This window comes from Salmo salar, chromosome 06, assembly GCF_965601325.2.
Source record: "Salmo salar chromosome 06, fSalSal1, whole genome shotgun sequence".
NCBI classification, from domain to species: Eukaryota; Metazoa; Chordata; class Actinopteri; order Salmoniformes; family Salmonidae; genus Salmo; species Salmo salar.
This window is the reverse complement of record NC_138296.1, coordinates 76,910,768-76,930,000: the sequence shown is the minus strand read 5'-3', so window position 1 is coordinate 76,930,000 and position 19,233 is coordinate 76,910,768. Positions and strand designations below refer to the sequence as shown.

The following is a 19,233-nucleotide window of genomic DNA, read 5'->3' as shown; positions in this document are numbered from 1 at the left end:
AGTTGGTGTTGCACTTGCAAGGTACAGCTGGGCATAAATTGAAATAATGGTGCTTTCAAGACAACGGAAAAAAAAAAGGAGGTCAAATCATAGTCAGTGATCTTCAGGTCAAATCATAGAGTCAGTGATCTTCAGGTCAAATCATAGTCAGTGATCTTCAGGTCAAATCATAGTCAGTGATCTTCAGGTCAAATCAGAGAGTCAGTGATTTTCAGGTCAAATCATAGAGTCAGTGATCTTCAGGTCAAATCATAGAGTCAGTGATCTTCAGGTCAAATCATAGAGTCAGTGATCTTCAGGTCAAATCATAGAGTCAGTGATTTTCAGGTCAAATCATAGAGTCAGTGATCTTCAGGTCAAATCATAGAGTCAGTGATCTTCAGGTCAAATCATAGAGTCAGTGATCTTCAGGTCAAATCATAGAGTCAGTGATCTTCAGGTCAAATCATAGTCAGTGATCTTCAGGTCAAATCATAGAGTCAGTGATCTTCTACAACTGTTTCTATGCACACTCACAGGGCCCTACACACTCACAGGGCCCTACACACTCACACACACTGACTCCAACACACACAAACACTCACTTCATAATTTGCTCACACACACATAATATGCACATAAATGTATACTTACTCTACACACACACACACACACACACACTCACATAAAATCATAATATACGCTGCTGTTACGCTGTTTATCATATATCCTGATGTCTAGTCACCTTACCCCTATACAGTATCTACCTCTACCACTCCAGTGTATACCCAGAATACCTGTTCTGGGTGGGTTTCCTGTCACCAGGTATCGTACCAGACCCATGACAGCCAGGGTCACGATGCTGGCCGTGCTGAAGATCATCCCCATCAGGCCATAGTACAGGCAGGAGGAGTCCCCTCCAATCCAGGCGTGGTTGAAGAGTGAGGCGATGGACAGGGGGTACATGCTGAGAGCCATGCCTATGTCTGTCACCGCCAGGTTGACTGTCAGGAGCTCCGGGGCCTTGAGGTGAGTTGGCCGGAGTGCTGAGGTCACCAGGACCGCAGCATTACCCAGGACCGACAGCACCGCTGGAGGGGGGAGAGAGAAAGAGGTCAGTCAGTCAGTCAAATAAACTGGAAGAGCGAGCAACGGTTCATCAACTAATCTAGCAATCAATTAACCAATCAAGCTCGAAGAAAGAGAGAGAGAGAGAAGAGGTTAGTCACTAGATGTCTATGGTAGAGATAATAGGAGTAGAATGTGCCAAACAGTCGTTCTCCAGTATGGCCAGATATTGGTGTTTTCCAGGGCAGAGCACGGCAGAGTACTGAGCATCACATGGGCGAGTGGACACTATTAATCCCTAAGTGCAGTATTTGTCATGGTAGAATGGCTCCTAAACTGAAGCCCTTGATGTATTGGTAATGTAGTGACAAGATGGCACAAAGGCCTCATTCCCTCCATCCACCTTTTTCTCCCTCCCTCTTTTCCTCTCCCTCAAGGGCTGAGGAGTGTCATCGGGGATACAGAAGGATCTATAAAAGCAACATTAAATAATTTTTTATGGATTAACGATTGCTTCAGTGCTGCCACTTGCAATAGTCTTTTAAGAGTGGCTCTCTCAACTTGCATTGTGAGAACTAACCTAATGCACCATCCTACAGTACTGAGGAAATGTGGAGACGTGGACATTCTGCCCAAATCAACTGTCTGGGAGTTTAGGGATTTGGATGGTGTTTGCAGAGCAAATGAAAGGGAATTAGATGGGAACCCTCCTGCATCCAGTCTCATTTCCTGGGGTGTCTTATCTCCAGTCCACTTCTTGTTAGAACTGCTAGGCCGACAGCTGGGAACATTTGGGCATTGAACAGACCCAAATAGGATGTGCTTTAAATGTGCTCTACGTCGCCTATTTTAATAAATCTAAAACCAAAACTAAATAATGACTCAATATTTTCCTATTTACCCTCTACATCTATCTATTCATAGCCATCATATTGAAATAGCAATGCAAGCAACATCTGTGGTGGTTTGTTAATGAGCTTAAGACTTCTATTTTATAATGCTGTGTTTTTTTGGGACATTTTTACCTGGTCAATTATTGCAATGAAAACCACATGCACTGAACTGAACACATTGTTATTCATTCTAACTGCTTGGCTGCATTAATGCCCCATTTGTTATAAAGACAAATATTATTTAATTGAATTGAGTCAAACACTGTCCCAACACATTTAGCACACATTTTCATCCAAAGCGACTTACCGAATTCACCGACTTATATTCAGTGTTTCTTGCGGGAATCTAAACCACAATCTCACCATCTGTGAGAGACAAGTCCTGCTTTGACAGTGGACAACTGGTGAAAATACACTGAATGTTCACAACATTAGGAGCACCTTCCTAATATTGAGTTGCACCCACTTTTGCCCTCACAACAGACTCAATTTGTCGGGGCATGAACTCTACAAGGTGTCAAAAGCATTCCACAGGGATGCTCTCCCATGTTGACTCCAACGCTTCCCACAGTTGTGTCAAGATGGCTGGATGTCCTTTGGGTGGTGGACCATTCTTGATACACACAAGAAACAGTTGAGCATGAAAAACCCAGCAGCATTACAGTTCTTGACTCACTCAAACTGGTGCGCCTGGCACCTATCAATCTTTTGTCTTGCCCATTCACTCTCTGAATGGTACACATACACAATCCATGTCTCAATTGCCTCAAGGCTTAAGAATCACTATTCAACCTGTTTCCTCCCCTTCGTATACACTGATTGAAGTGACATCAATAAGGGATCATAGCTTTCACCTGGATTCACCTTGTCAGTCTATGTCATTTTCCTAATGTTTTGTACACTCAGTGTATATTGTTGTTTTATTAGTGGACAGGGCAGGGACATCATTATGCTATTTCACACAGGGTAAATCTGTTTCACATTGAAATTGGCAAGAGGTAGGGAATAAAGAGAGGATAGATTGAAGATAGTGGTGGGGGATAAGGAGAGGATAGATAGAGATTTATGGAGGATAGAGCAAGGATAGACTGAGAATACATAGATGGAAGGATAGAGGAGGATAAACTGAGGATAGATAGACGGAGGATAGAGAAAGGATAGACTGAGAATACATAGATGGAAGGATAGAGGAAGGATAGACTGAGAATACATAGATGGAGGATAGAGGAGGGATAGACTGAGAATACGTAGATGGAGGAAGGATAGACTAAGAATATATAGATTGAGGATTTTGGAAGGATAGACTGAGAATACATAGATGAAGGATAGAGCAAGGATAGACTGAGAATACATAGAAGGAGGATCGAGGATAGACTGAGAATACGTAGATGGAGGAAGGATAGACTGAGGATAGATAGATGGAGGATAGAGGAAGGATAGACTGAGAATACATAGACGGAAGATAGAGGAAGGATAGACTGAGAATACATAGACGGAGGATAGAGGAAGGATAGACTGAGAATACATAGATGGAGGATAGAGGAAGGATAGATTGAGAATCTGTACATACGTACATAGATGGAGGATAGAGAGAAAAATTAAGAAGATGTAGAGGACAGATGGAAGATAGAGAGTGATGGAAGATAAGGAGAGAAAATTGAGAAAGCAGAGGATAGGGAGATTGTTGGAGATAGAGAGAAGATGTCTGGAAGATAGGATTGTGGATGAATTTGTACTGTATGTGTATTGAGGCAGGATAGTTGAGAGACAGAAGGGTTGAGATGCGTGCTGCTCAAACTCTGCACAGGCACAACAGCTTTGTTTGTGTGTCTCAGTACTAGTGAACATCAAATATGGCTGTGGATAAATAATATACCAGAGCATTCACATAGGTAGGCTATAGGAGATACACAATGTTCTCTTTGAATAGAACTATAAGATATGACTATTCTTTCATTCTCCAGGTAGTTGTTATTATAATCAATTATAAAATGGCTTTGGAGAAATTACACATGGATACCATTCAACTAAGTATGAGACATAAAACTACTCAGAACTACTCAGAATGCGCCATAATGGACAGCCAGTCCTTCAGAGAGTGGTTTAAAATCATAGATTAAACAATGTGGGAGCTTGCGTGGGATGTTGCACATTTTTTACTTTCATCCTCCTGTAGGCATAAATATTGAGATCAAGTTCTCACTCAATCTATTTCAATTGTTAATAAATGAAATAAAATCACATTTTACATGCTTCATTAGCAACTGGTATAGACTGTCAAAGTGGAATTCTTAATTTTTTTTTACTAATGAATAAACAATGAAAGCTGAAATATCTTGTGTCTATAAGTATTCAACTCCTTTGTTATGGCAAGCCTAAATAAGCTCAGGAGTAAAAATGTGTTTAACAAGTCACATAATAAGTTGCATGGGTAAAAATAAAAAATCTGACATTGAATATCCCTCTGAGCATGGTGAAGTTATTCATTATTCTTTGGATGGTGTATCAATACACCCAGTCACTACAGAGATACAGGCATCCTTCCTAACTCAGTTGCTGGAGAGGAAGGAAACCGCAGGATTTCACCCTGATTCCAAAGGTGACAATAAAACAGTTACAGAGTTTAATGCCTGTGATAGGAGAAAACTGAGGATGGATCAAAAGCATTGTAGTTACTCCACATTACTAACCTAATTTACAAAGTGAAAAGAAGGAAGCCTGTACAGAACACAAATATTACAAAACATGCATCCTGTTTGCAACAAGGCACTAAAATAATACTGCAAAAAAAACGTGGCAAAGCAATTAACTTTTTGTCCTGAATACAAAGTATTATGCAAATCCACTACAACACATTACTGAGTATCACTCTTCATACTTTCAAGCATAGTTGTGGCTGCATCATGTTATGGGTATGCTTGTAACCATAAAGGACTGAGGAGTTTTTAAGGATAAAAGAAACGGAATAGAGCTAAGCACAGGCAAAATCCTAGAGGAAAACTTTCAGCAGGACAATAACCTAAAACACAAGGCCAAATCTACACTGGAGTTGCTTACCAAGAAGACAGTGAATGTTCCTGAATGGCCGAGTTACAGTTTTTACTTAAATCTTCTTGAAAATCTATGGCAAGACCTAACAATGGTTGTCTAGGAATGACCAACAACCAATTTGACAGAGCTTGAAGAACTTAGAAAATAATAATGAGCAAATGTTGCACAATCAGGGTATGGAAATCTCTTAGATCCTTACCCAGAAAGTCTCACAGCTGTTATCACTGCCAAAGGTGCTTCCACAAAGTATTGACTCAGGGGTGTGAATACTTATGTAAATGCAATATTTCAGAATTACATTTTCAATAAATATGTTTTAACTTTGTCATTATCGGGTATTGTGTGTAGATGGGTGAAAAAATATATATTTAATCAATTTTGAATTCAGGCTGTAAAACAAAAATGTGGAATATGTCAAGGGGTGTGACTACTTTCTGAAGGCACTGTACTGTACATATAGGTAGAGTTAGTGCTAAAATAGTCAATACAGATAGTCCAGATAGCTATTGCTTAATTATTTGACTAACTAGCAGTCTTATGGCTTGGGGGTAGAAGCTGTTCAGGGTCCTGTTGGTTCCAGACTTGGTGCATCGGTACTGCTTGCCGTGCGGAAGCAGAGAGAACAGTCTATGAAAGAAGCCTGAAAAATTAGATCCATTTTAACATGGACAGCAGAGAAAAAGGATTAGTATTTGCGACATTGAAGAAGATCTATACAGATGTAGGATCTTAATTGTATCACTCTTTTGTTGCTGCAAAGCAGGAAATGCAAACTTATAGTGCATTTGAGTTTTAAAAAGTGTCACGACTTCCGCCGAAGTTGGTTCCTCTCCTTGTTCGAGCGGCGCTCGGCGGTCGGCGTTGCCGGTATTCTTGCCATCATCGATCCACTTTTCATTTTCCATTTGTTTTGTCTTGTCTTCTCACACACCTGGTCTCAATTTCCCTCATTACATGTTGTGTATTTAACCCTCTGTTCCCCCCATGTCTTTGTGCTGAATTGTTTATTGTAAGTGCACATTTTCTCTGGTGCGCGACGGATTTTGTACCCATTTGTTACCGGTGGTTTTATGAATAAAACTGCTCCGTTGATTACCAAGTTTTGCTCTCCTGCGCCTGACTTCCATGCCGCCAGTTACGCACTCCCTTACAAAAAGGCTTCTAAAGTTTCCACTTTGAAATGACAGACTTGATTTGATCTAACAAAAAACAAATCAACCTATAATCCACATAACAATTCACATTTCCTGTTGATGCAGGATTTTCTTCCTGCTGTAGCAAACTGGCTAAAATGAAGATCCTACATCTGTATGAACCTTAATATTGATCATAGCTCACAGCCAGACAGAACATAGCAGCATGCCATGACTTCTAATGAGTTGGATCCTATTTGGAAGCTTAGTTCTTACGTAGGCCTAATCAATGGCATCACAAGGTGAGGAGCCCCCATAGGAACTCAAGTAATTTCTACCAGCAACTGTTCTCCTTGTACATCCATAAGTGCTCAACATGCAGGTAATTGGTCTCAGAATGACTACCGTGGATGGAGGTAAAACCATCCAGGAGAATGAGCTCTGATCCCAGGTGGGCTGATGTAGATCTGTCTCCAGCAACCAGTCATTATAATTATTAACCCCCCCATTTGTAGCGCCCCAGTGAGTGCATTTAATTGATCCAATTTGCTGGCCTAATTAATTTATCCTCGGCTAAGATATGATGCAAGGCTGTAATGCCCTTGAGGCTACCCACTTGGCACAGACGTCAGTTCAAAGTTCTATATTTGATTGTCATTTGGTTAAGTTGTCAACTAATGTGAATTCAACATGAAATCAACTAAAAATGTCACCATGTCATTAGTTGTGTGAAAAATAAAGAAAATGCCCTTAAGTTTAGGATTTTTTTGCAAATCCATTTAGTTTTCCACATTTTTTCAACGTCGCCACATTTAGTTTTTGTATTGAAAATATATGGAAACAATGTTGATTCAAACAGTTTTTGCCCAGTGGGTACTGTTGAACAACAGGGACCCTGCAGTCCATTTTACTGGACGCAATGAGAGGGATTCCACCAGACCTTAATTAGCTATAACAACCACAAGAGCAGCTAAGGGGACTGTATCTGTCAACATCAGATCAAGGAGACTCATGTAGCTCATCAAATAGCATTCTGAATAAAACTTCATTTTGGAACAGCATATAGTTGTGGGATTGACACTTCTACAAAGAAAGTAAGGAAGTATTTCCAGTAAGCAACAATTACACAGACAATTGTAAAATATCATGACAATGAGCTAGTAACAAATTTCACAGAGGAGATTGATGGGTCCAATTGATTTGACTCTGAGGGTTAACCAAGAATATTTCCCATTAACTAGATGCATGGAAAGGCATTGATCATCCTTGGTATTCACATCATGTCATAACAGTGACACAATTGGTGAAAGGTATTGAAAGCCTGCTACAATACTGATCATTTCATGAGATGAAGAAGACTCCTCCATATCTCTCTCTCTCTCTCTCTCTCTCTCTCTCTCTCTCTCTCTCTCTCTCTCTCTCTCGCCTCTCTCTCTCACGCCTCTCTCTCCCTCTCGCCTCTCTCTCTCACCTCTCTCTCTCTTTCATAATGTCACACGTGTAATTACATTCCTCTGGGTCATTATTTTCCCACTTTTCTCAGATATGGCAAAAGCTAATCTAATAAAATATATGACTGGAACAACTGGAACAAACTGCAAAAATCACTGAAGCTGGAGACTCATATCTCCCTCACTAACTTTAAGCACCAGCTCTCAGAGCAGCTCACAGATCACTGCACCTGTACATAGCCCATCTGTAAATAGCCCATCCAACTACCTCTTCCCCATACTGTTATTTATTTTGCTCCTTTGCACCCCAGTATCTCTACTTGCACACTCATCTTCTGCACATCTATCACTCCAGTGTTTAATTGCTAAATTGTAATTATTTCACCATTATGGCCTATTTATTGCCTTACCTCCCTTATCCTACCTCATTTGCACACACTGTATATAGACTTTTTGTATTGTATTATTGACTGTATGTTTGTTTATTCCATGTGTAACTGTGTTGTTGTTTGTGTCGCACTGCTTTGCTTTATCTTGGCCAGGTTGTAGTTGTAAATGAGAACTTGTTCTCAACTTGCCTACCTGGTTAAATAAAGGTGAAATATTTTTTTTAAATAAAAATATGCTAAACCAAGCTTCATAATCCATTATGGATCTATAATCATCATGCCTCAACTCTCATCACCTAAACCAGGGGTCCCCAATTACATTCAGCCGTGGGCCAATTTTTCCTTGAGTGGATGGTTGGGGGGCTGGAACATATAATTCATATAATTCACTGCAAATTAACAACCACAAGAATCCCAAACAGATATTGTCACGTCCTGGCCAGTATATAAGGTTAATTGTTTTGTAGTTTGGTCAGGGCGTGGCAGGGGGTATTTGTTTTATGTGGTTCGGGGTGGTGTGTTTGTGTAAAGGGTGTTTGATTTAGTATTTCCGGGTTTTGGTTTATGTTTAGTTAATTCTATGGTTAGTCTAGTGTGTGTGTTTCTATGTTTGGTTGATTGGGGTTGGGACTCTCAGTTGAAGGCAGGTGTTGTCTATCTGCCTTTGATTGAGAGTCCCATATATTAGGGTGTGTTTGTATGTGTTATTTGTGGGTGATTATTCTGTGTATAGCCTTGTGCCTTACCAGACTGTTTATTTGTCGAGTGTTCGTTTTTCGTGTTTTGTTATTTTGTATGTTCATTTTTGAGAGTAATTAAAAATCAAGATGAGCATTCACGTACCTGCTGCGTTTTGGTCCTCATTCACCGACGACAACCAGATATAGTATTTGACAAAAACGAAATCATTTCGAACCTTGATTACCTTGGGCTACGATCACATTCTCCTCTCTATTTATGCTTGGGAATACTTGGGGAAAGATTTCCCGGAATTAAAATCACTTTGAGCTCATTTCCTGGTGATTTTACAGTCTTTTATGTCCAAAAAATATTATTTTTTTAAGCAGGATTTTATTATTTTATTATTAGTATTTTTTGGGCCAGAACTTGGGGGGTGAAATAAAACCACCCACGGGCTGCGTATTTGGGAATCGTGACCTTAACCATACTAGTAGGTTGACACCCCTCTCCGTTACCTTTTTTCCTCTCCAATAGGAACCTCTCCACATCTGACCTGTTTTATCAACCTTCTTCCCTCTCCTAACCTGTTACACAGAAAACATGCTTGAGGTCCAGCTAGCTACAGCAAACATAATAATGGAACATTAATTAGAAAATTGATTGTAGCCCACCTTTCTCACAGAGATATTTGATTAATGTGGCCTGAATCACTCTGGTTTCAATCTCGTTTATATAACGTCTCCCTCCACCTCAACACACCACCTTCCCCTCCAACCCTCCCTCCCAACCCCGCCAGTCCCATATTCTGATGGAGATTTAATTAAACCAAGGGGAAATATTGTGGCGCTACATGTTCATTCTTCCTCCACAGGTTTATAATCAATGTAATCTCCCATTGTTCAGTGAAAGTGAAGGATGTGAGGCTTTGTCCTTCAGAAAGCCAACAGTACCTTGACAGAACAATCCACAGCAACCGTTGGTGGAAAAGGAGAATATTAAATTCATTGCTGGCTGTGTGAAGTAGAAATGCCACCTATGTCAGGTTACTCGAGAGGCCAACTGAAAGACCTCTGTCAATAGAAAATATCTTTCTATTTTCATGTATAAAGAATGGCATGTTTTCCTTGTGTCACTGGGAGAAAGAAATGAATCGTGAACATCTGTAAGTCTTGACATCTGCGATTTGAACTTTCCAAAAACACTTATTTTCATTGTGCCTTACATACAGTAACATGGTCCTGGTCTCATTGGAGGAGGTTAGGGTTGATGATCGGGATGGAAGTTTGCCTTTCAATTATTCCTCCCTTACTTACAGCCCGGCGGAGCATGATGTCTTATTCAGAGCGTTAGACCTGAGCCAGGTGATGTTCTGCTCCGATGACCCGACACCACATCACCACATTACCCTGTTGTTTGTCATATTTAGACACACAGGCCAGACAAGGAAAACCAAATGTTGATTACACAAATATCACAATAACAGCTGGAGTTTTGTTACACCTCTATGCGATAAAGTTGCTCCATATTGTAGGTAGACAGACACATGAATTAATCCAAGCCATTAATAAAGACTCTGGCATGAATTCGTTTAACTCTCCCAAGGTGCATGTGTTCTGAGGACAGTAACCTGATGATCACCTCTTCTGTCACATACTAACTGCCTCTGTAGCAAAAATGTTACATTTTTGAGCATAGGCGTATTTATTTCTGTAACACACTCACTTATCACAAATTGTAAGTAATCTAGTTACAGTGCCTCCTAAAAACATGATTGACATTGGGAAAAGAGGGTAGGCTGTCAGCTGACCATTGATGTTCATGATTGATGTAAATCTGCTAGTTAGCTAGCTGGTTATTTTCTTACCGATTGTGATTTATCTTCAAAGCTCCTAAATAATAACTTCACGATATAGCCTAATATTATACATTTTCTAACTCATGGTATATCGCTGGCTGGCTAGTGGCTTGTGTGATTATTTTAGTATATGGTGGTTAGTTAGAGTCTATGCCTGTGTTCAGTGCTTAATTTGTAAATCGGGAGGTGCCGGAAACAAAAAGTTAGCACGAGAGGGGGGTGACCTGGGGAGCTCTGAGGTACCAGAAAGCATGGGGGGAAAAAATTCCTTTACAATAAAGCATTGCATGCACATCACATGTGCGTAGTGGCAGTAGAGTAGAGGCTCTTACAGAAGTTGCACACATGGGATAAAGTTTTTGTAGCCTAGGGTCTGGAAATAATGTGTCCTTTTATAACAGCATTTCATGTAATTTTACATGACTGGAGACTTTAGCAGAATATTTTTTAATATCGCACAATACATCAAGATGACAGGCTACTTTGACTCTGACAAACAGATCAATAAAAACAACCTCGCCTTGAATCCATCAATAGTCTAGGTGTGTGGAGACACACATATTGTACCAAATTAGGAGGATTTTATAGTCCTAAAATTGCTTTCCAGTTTCTATTCTGTGTGAACTGAAAGTGGGCCTCTGGGGGATTTAACACTAACAGATGTACCATGTCTTTGGGTGATACCACATTCCAGAGCATGAGTTAATGTTTCTGTACTGGGGTACCAGGGGAAGATGACTCCACTATGGAGTTGGGGGGCCAGAAACTGGTCTCTACACAATGAGGACAGTTTTTACAGCAGATACTGTCTGGTGTGAATTATAAGTATCTTTCATACAAATCTTAAAATTGTGATACTTTCCACACATCTGTTGTTTGTCACGTAGACTGAAGGAGGATGGACTTTGCTATAAAATCTGTGGCTCAAACCAGCTGGTTGAGTTCTCAGTGATCACTTCCAGGGGTGGTTACCAACCAGCTGGTTGAGTTCTCAGTGATCACCTCCAGGGGTGATTGCTGACCAACTCCATTACTGCAGTAATTAAATAATAAAGTTTGATTATTTTGAAGAAATGTTAAAAGTCTCTCCTTCTGATTACAATAATTCCACCACACTGTTACGCAGAGTGGAACAGGGAAACCCAAGAGCAGACTCAGATGAAGTAACCAAGATATTTATTGAAACACAGGGGGAAGATGGAGTGCAGGCCAGGGGAAGCTCGGGCGGGTTGCAGGAAACCAGGTGCGGAGGCTGAGGCTGGAGCGAGAGGGGTTGTGACAGGGCAAGCAGGTCTGGAGGGGAATCCAATGGAGCAGTAGAGTGGGGAATACAGGGCAGAGTAGCAGGATGAGGAGACGTGGGACTGGAGACAGGAACCAGAGTCAGAGCTGGCAGAACTGTAGTGGAGAGTACTGTGTCAGGCAAGGAAAACAGGCACAATGGTTAACCTCTCTAGGGTAGGTGGCACCAAATCGTCCCACCTACGTAACAGCCAGTGTAATCCCGTGGCGCGTTATTCAAAAACCTCAAAAATGCAAAAACTTCAATTTCAAACATATGACTATTTCACACCATTATAAAGACAAGACTCTCGTTAATCTAACCACACTGTCCGATTTCAAAAAGGCTTTACAACGAAAGCAAAACATTAGATTATGTCAGCAGAGTACCCAGCCAGAAATAATCAGACACCCATTTTTCAAGCTAGCATATAATGTCACATAAACCCAAACCACAGCTAAATGCAGCACTAACCTTTGATGATCTTCATCAGATGACAACCCTAGGACATTATGTTATACAATACATGCATGTTTTGTTCAATCAAGTTCATATTTATATCAAAAAACAGCTTTTTACATTAGCATGTGACTAGCATGTGACTAGCATTCCCACCGAACACTGCCGGTGAATTTACTCACGATAAACGTTCACAAAAAGCATAACAATTATTTTAAGAATTATAGATACAGAACTCCTCTATGCACTCGATATGTCCGATTTTAAAATAGCTTTTCGGTGAAAGCACATTTTGCAATATTCTCAGTAGATAGCCCTGCATCACAGGGCTAGCTATTTAGACACCCAGCAAGTTTAGCACTCACCAAAGTCAGATTTACTATAAGAAAAATGTTATTACCTTTGCTGTCTTCGTCAGAATGCACTCCCAGGACTTCTACTTCAATAACAAATGTTGGTTTGGTTCAAAATAATCCATAGTTATATCCAAACAGCGGCGTTTTGTTAGTGCGTTCAAGACACTATCCGAAAGGGTAAATAAGGGTGACGAGCATGGCGCAATTCGTGACAAAAAAATGCTAAATATTCCATTACCGTACTTCGAAGCATGTCAACCGCTGTTTAAAATCAATTTTTATGCCATTTTTCTCATAAAAAAACCGATAATATTCCGACCGGGAATCTGCGTTTAGGTAAACAGATGAAAGAAAATAAAGCATGGGGTCGACTCGGGCACGCGCCTAAGCCCATAGTACTCTGATCGGCCACTTGCCAAAAGCGATAATGTGTTTCAGCCATAGGCTGCCTCGATATCGTTCAGCTTTTTCCCGGGCTCTGAGAGCCTATGGGAGCCATAGGAAGTGTCACGTTAGAGCAAAGATCCTCAGTCTTCAATAAAAAGAGCCAAGATGAAACACAACGTGTCAGACAGGCCACTTCCTGCATGGAATCTTCTCAGGTTTTGGCCTGCCATTTGAGTTCTGTTATACTCACAGACACCATTCAAACAGTTTTAGAAACTTTAGGGTGTTTTCTATCCAAAGCCAATAATTATATGCATATTCTAGTTACTGGGCAGGAGTAGTAACCAGATTAAATCGGGTACGTTTTTTATCCGGCCGTGTCAATACTGCCCCCTAGCCCTAACAGGTTAACAGGATCTAAATAGTAACAAATGGATAGAAACGTAGACTGACTGAGCAGAGATTACGATCTGGCAGTGTGGAAGTGGCAGGACTGAGTATTTGTAGAGGTCTTGATTATGGAACAGATTGCAGCTGGTGGGGATCTGCTCATTCATTCTGAACAGACAGTAGTAATTCTATAACTTTATAACTAGCAAATTGACTTCTCTTTCTGGGGTGCTGCAGAATCTCCAGCAACGCTGTGGAGATGAGACTTGCAGGCTCATGTCTATCAGAGCCATTGAGGTTTAAAGAACTGGAGACTGCGTCCAAGATGTCAGACCATTTTTTTAAGGTAATCAAGGTACTCACATTCACATATGCCGATTCATGGACCGTCTATATCCAAGTTGCATCCACTTTATGCGGACCAACATCACATTGGATGAATATAAAATGTTAATATTGTAACGAATATCTTATAAAGAATAATGAATTGCAATTTGTTGTGGCTAATGTAAAATAGTTGGCTAATGTTAGCTAGACTAGGGGTTAGGGTTAGGGGTTAAGGTTAGGGTTAGCTAACATGCTAAGTATTTGCAAAGTAGCTAAAAGGTAGTAAGTACATTTTACACATTTTAACCAACAGGACACTTTCACGGCTGGAAGCTGAAGGCCAGGGATGACAGTGTAAAGTAGAAAGTGTGAGAATGCCAATATTTATGGCACCTGGGTATGAAAAATGTATGAAATGCATTTCTGAGAGGGTGAGCAGGGATAGGAGTATGTGCGTGTGCTTGTGTGTGTGTTTGCTTGCATGCCGATGTGTGATAAAAATGTGTCTGTATGTTTGCGATTTTTTTTAAAGTGAGTGATTTTACGGTCAAACCTATTAACATCATGATCATGCAAGTGTTGGAGAGTTGACATGTCGAAAGTGTTTGAAATGTGAAGCTGAAAGAGAATAACGCTTGAGTTCTACAGAGTCACGTGAATAAAGCTTGAGTTCTACAGAGTCACGTGAATAAAGCTTGTTCTACAGAGTCACGTGAATAAAGCTTGTTCTACAGAGTCACGTGAATAAAGCTTGTTCTACAGAGTCACGTGAATAAAGCTTGAGTTCTACAGAGTCACGTGAATAAAGCTTGAGTTCTACAGAGTCACGTGAATAAAGCTTGAGTTCTACAGAGTCACGTGAATAAAGCTTGAGTTCTACAGAGTCACGTGAATAAAGCTTGAGTTCTACAGAGTCACGTGAATAAAGCTTGAGTTCTACAGAGTCATGTGAATAAAGCTTGAGTTCTACAGAGTCACATAAATTAAGCTTGAGTACTAAAGATTCCACAGAGTACATGCAGACAGGACCAAGGCTCCATGTTCAGACACCACCTCTGTTACACCCGAGACAACCTACAGTAAAACTATTCCATAGCAAATAGAAAAACACAAAATCTTCAATATCACCAAATATGGTCCGGTTCAGCTCTATGGAACTGCTTGGAACTGTTGTGGAAGCATGCACTAAACAAGAGAGAGTGTGCAGAGATCAGAATTACAACTGGAAAGAATGGAGTGCTGTAGCACACTTCCAAAATTCACACTTTTCAAATGTGAATTTGTAAGGAATAAACATATTCAAATTCCAAATTCACCTTTTGTGTATCTTGATGGCGTGGATATCCTTATGTATAGTCCAATTCGACATCAGACCGAGCACCAGTGAAAGATACGGTTTCCACTGCGTACAACATAAACAATCAGCAACAAATGATAAGCAACAGCTTGTGTAAAATCAATGGATGCACAATAACCATTAGTCACCTGACAAAGATCCTTGAAGGATCTAAACATTGTTTATTTGCGAATTAAGGTACATGGTGGAGTTTATGAGTGTGCAGGCTCTATTTCTTTCACACATCAACAGAACTAGATCACACATTACCAATCATTGAAAAGACAACTATAATGCTTTGTGTCCAATCAATTCTTCTGTAAGTGCAACCTATTCTATACAGTACACTGAGTTTACAAAACATTAGGAACACTTCTCTTTCCATGACAGACTGACCGGTTGATTCCAGGTGAAAGCTCTGATCCCTTATTGGTATCACTTGTTAAATCCACTTAAATTAGTGTAGATGAAGGGGAGGTCCACCACCTAAAGGACATCCAGCCAACATGACACAACTGTGTCAACATGGGCCAGCATCTCTGTGGAACGCTTTCAACACCTTTTAAAGTCCTGACAAATTGAGGCTGTTCTGAGGGCAAAAGGGGGTGCAACTCAATATTATGAAGGTGTTCCTCATGTTTTGTACACTCAGTGTATTACACCTATATCGTCTACCGATATGACTTGGTGTGAAAACCTCAAAACGCAGAGTCCCTTCCCATCATCTCTAATCACCGTCTCCCCCCCAAAAAATATATGATGCACTAATATCTAAACTCCTGCAATTTGTGTTTCAAACTCCAAACTACCAGCCCCATGCTGAATGCTGAACAGAATCCATCCACACAGGGAAACAAATGAAAAAGAAGGAATGAAAGAGAACCGCAGTTCAGCTGTAAGTAACTCACCTATCACCACTAGGTACATGCCTGCCCAGTAGTCCACAGTGGGCGACAGTTTGGACGTGTATTTGTTGTCCTCCTCCATGCTCCTCTTCCACAGACAGACCAGACCAGTACGGACCAGTAATCAAACTCCCCAAACGGTGCCAGCGAGAGAAGTAGACCTCCAACAGGGACACAGGCTCATCTGAACAAGGCTTATCCTTGACATTACCACAGGTAGCATTTTCAATCAGCTCCTAGAATCTTTATATTCCCTCTCCATAATGGACTCCCACACATATGCACCTAAGTACACACACACGCGCGCGCACGCGCACACACACACGTGTACAGTACAAAGCCACACACCACACAGCACCCCCACCTCCCCTTCTCCGCTGAGCAGATTAGGATGACAACTGTCAACTGTGAGTGTAAGTACACTCATGAAAATGCGCACACACACACACACACTCCTGGCCTGGGTGAATGCTGCAGTCTTTCTATGCTCCTGTCCAAATTTCACTTGCACCCATCTGTGCTAACAGCATTTTCTTCAATGTGTTTTATTGTGTGTGTGTGTGGAAAAAGGGAACACTATCTAATCCAGCCAAAACTCTCCCGGTCCTCCTCCTGTAGAGCGAAAAACATATTTTGGCAGAGCACAGCCACAAATACAAACACACACACACTGAGTGCTCTAATCATTACGAGGAGAGATACTGTAGCAATGCAGCAAGGAGAGCCCCAGTGCCTGTCGTTCCAGAGAAGCCTCATCAGCGAGGAGCTAGTCCACAGCTGTTTCAACGGGTTAGGCGTCGCTTAGCACATCAACCGTGAAACTAGGCATACTTACTCGCCAAGAATTACCTTGACACTGGGAAAAGTCAGAAGGCATTATTAAAAATTATCCCCGTTTTGCAGCCTCATATGGCCAAATTACCTCCGCACTTAAAGCTAGAATCTTTAGTTGAAACAATAACAAAGGTCACCCCGGCTCTGTTTTGGTAAAAAGATGAGGAATGGGCCTATATAAATTGGACACACCTACTCATTCCAGGGTTTTTCTTTACTTTTACTATTTTCTACATTATAGAATAATAGTGAAGACATCGAAACTATGACATAACACATATGGAATCATGTCATTCACTCCCAATCAGTTAATCTGATGATGGTGTTCTGCAGTGCCCCTTTAATAATAATACAGCCTTTACTGATCAGTGGCCCTGAGTGAGTATGGGAGGATGGAAGAACCATTCCAGCCATACTGACCAAAGGTTAGTGAGGGAGCTGATGACACCTGTGATTGTGAGGAATGGCGATGGACATGTGCGAGTTTCCAGGAAGAATCTTCTTCATAGAGATATGGAGAGAGAGAGGGGGGGAAGAGAGTGAGAGAGAGAACCATGCCCCCTGAAACAGGGGGTATGCTAACCCACTCTATTAAATTAGTCAAAACAGGAACATTTTACATCTGGGTCGAAATGAATAAGGAAATTATCTCAGAGAACTTTTATCATGTGTGCTACATCTCTCCAATAGAATCCCCATACTTTAACGATGACAGCTTTTCCAGCCTAGCAGGGGAGACCAACCATTTCCAGGCCGAGGGACATGTACTAGTTTGAGGCAACGTACATGCCAGAATTGGACAAGAACACGACACTCAGCACACAGGGGGACAAACACTTACCTGGAGGTGACAGCATTCCCTCCCAAATATGCCCCACTAGACACAACTATGACAAAACAAACAATAAAAACGGGTCACAACTCCTGCAGCTCTGTCGCACGCTGGGTCTGTACAGAGCCAATGGTTGACCTCAACCCAGAGTCTCTCAGAGCATTCACATTCAGCCCACTGACACCCCTATCAGATCACAGCAAAATCACAGTCTACTTGAACAGAGCAATACTCAATCATGAGGCATCAAAGCCAAAGGAAGTGCATATTATTAAGAAACGATATAAATATAGTAAGTAGCATAGAAACCTACCAAAAAACAATTAGGCAACAACAAATTCCATCGCATTTAGACAACTTCCTGGACAAAATGTTTCACAGTAATAGTAAAGGTGTAAACTTGGCAGTAGAAAGCCCTAACAGTATGTTTGACCTTTCAGCTTCCCTATCAAATCTAAAAATGTAAAACAGACAACTAAAAAACATTTATTAAAAGATAAATGGTTTGATGAAGAATGCAAAAAACTTAAGAAATTGAAAAACCTATCCAACCAAAAACATAGAGACCCAGAAAACCTGAGTCTACGCTTTCTCTCTGGTGAATAACTAAAACAATACAGAAATGCACTACGGAAAAAGAACGAACAGCACGTCAGAAATCAGCTCAATGTAACTGAAGAATCTATAGAATCTAACCACTTCTGGGGAAATTGGAACACTGTCATAAATGTTGAAGCCGTGTTGAAGAGACGAAACTGCATGCGGAAAGTGGATACTCATCTTTTAATATAATTAAGTAAAGTATACACAGACAACAATAAACACTCACGACATGCTACTTCCGAACAAAACAAATAGCAGTGTTAACACAACCACCCACAAACCCAAGTGACAAACATACTCCTAATTATATGACTCCCAATCAGGAACAACGATAACCAGCTGTCCCTGATCGGGAGCCACACAGACCCACATAGAAACACAACACCCAGAACACACATACACAGACATACTCTGCCACGTCCTGACCAAAAACTACACAACAACACCCTCTGCTGGTCAGGACGTGACAAACACACTAAACAAACAACAACACAAAGTGTTATCTATCCAAAATGGAGATGTATGGATAAACCACTTCAATCTTTTTGGCTTTATAACAAAGAACAAAGACCAAAACAGATAAAACATACATGATCAATTACAAATCTTAGAATCAGCTATCAAAGACTACCAGAATCCACTGGATTCTCCAATTACATTGAATGAACTACAGGACAAAATACAAACCCTCCAACCCAAAAAGGCCTGTGGCGTTGATGGTATCCTAAATGAAATGATCAGATATACAGACCAAAAATGAACAATTGGCTATACTTAAACTATTTAACACCATCCTCAACTCTGGCATCTTTCCCAATATTTGGAACCAAGGACTGATCACCCCAATCCACAAAAGTGGAGACAAATTTGACCCCAATAACTACCATGGGATATGCGTCAACAGCAACCTTCGGAAAATCCTCTGCATTATCATTAACAGCAGACTCCTACATTTCCTCAGTGAAAACAATGCACTGAGCAAATGTAAAATTGGCTTTTTACGAAATTACTCTGTGACAGAC

The 19,233-nt window shown here is 40.8% G+C and overlaps 1 protein-coding gene across 1 annotated transcript in view; it reads right to left on the bottom strand.

Moving 5' to 3' along the window:
• Window positions 1-16,134, bottom strand: part of opn8a (opsin 8, group member a) — a 49,416-nt gene extending 33,282 nt beyond the window's left edge. The window contains exons 1-2 of the mRNA XM_014205725.3: window positions 15,946-16,134; window positions 777-1,070 (exon numbers count right to left, since the gene is read on the bottom strand). Coding sequence (XP_014061200.1) covers window positions 777-1,070; window positions 15,946-16,024 — 373 coding nt within the window. The 5' untranslated portion in view covers window positions 16,025-16,134. The remainder of the gene's footprint in view (window positions 1-776; window positions 1,071-15,945) is intronic.
• Between the last annotated feature and the right edge of the window lie 3,099 nt (window positions 16,135-19,233).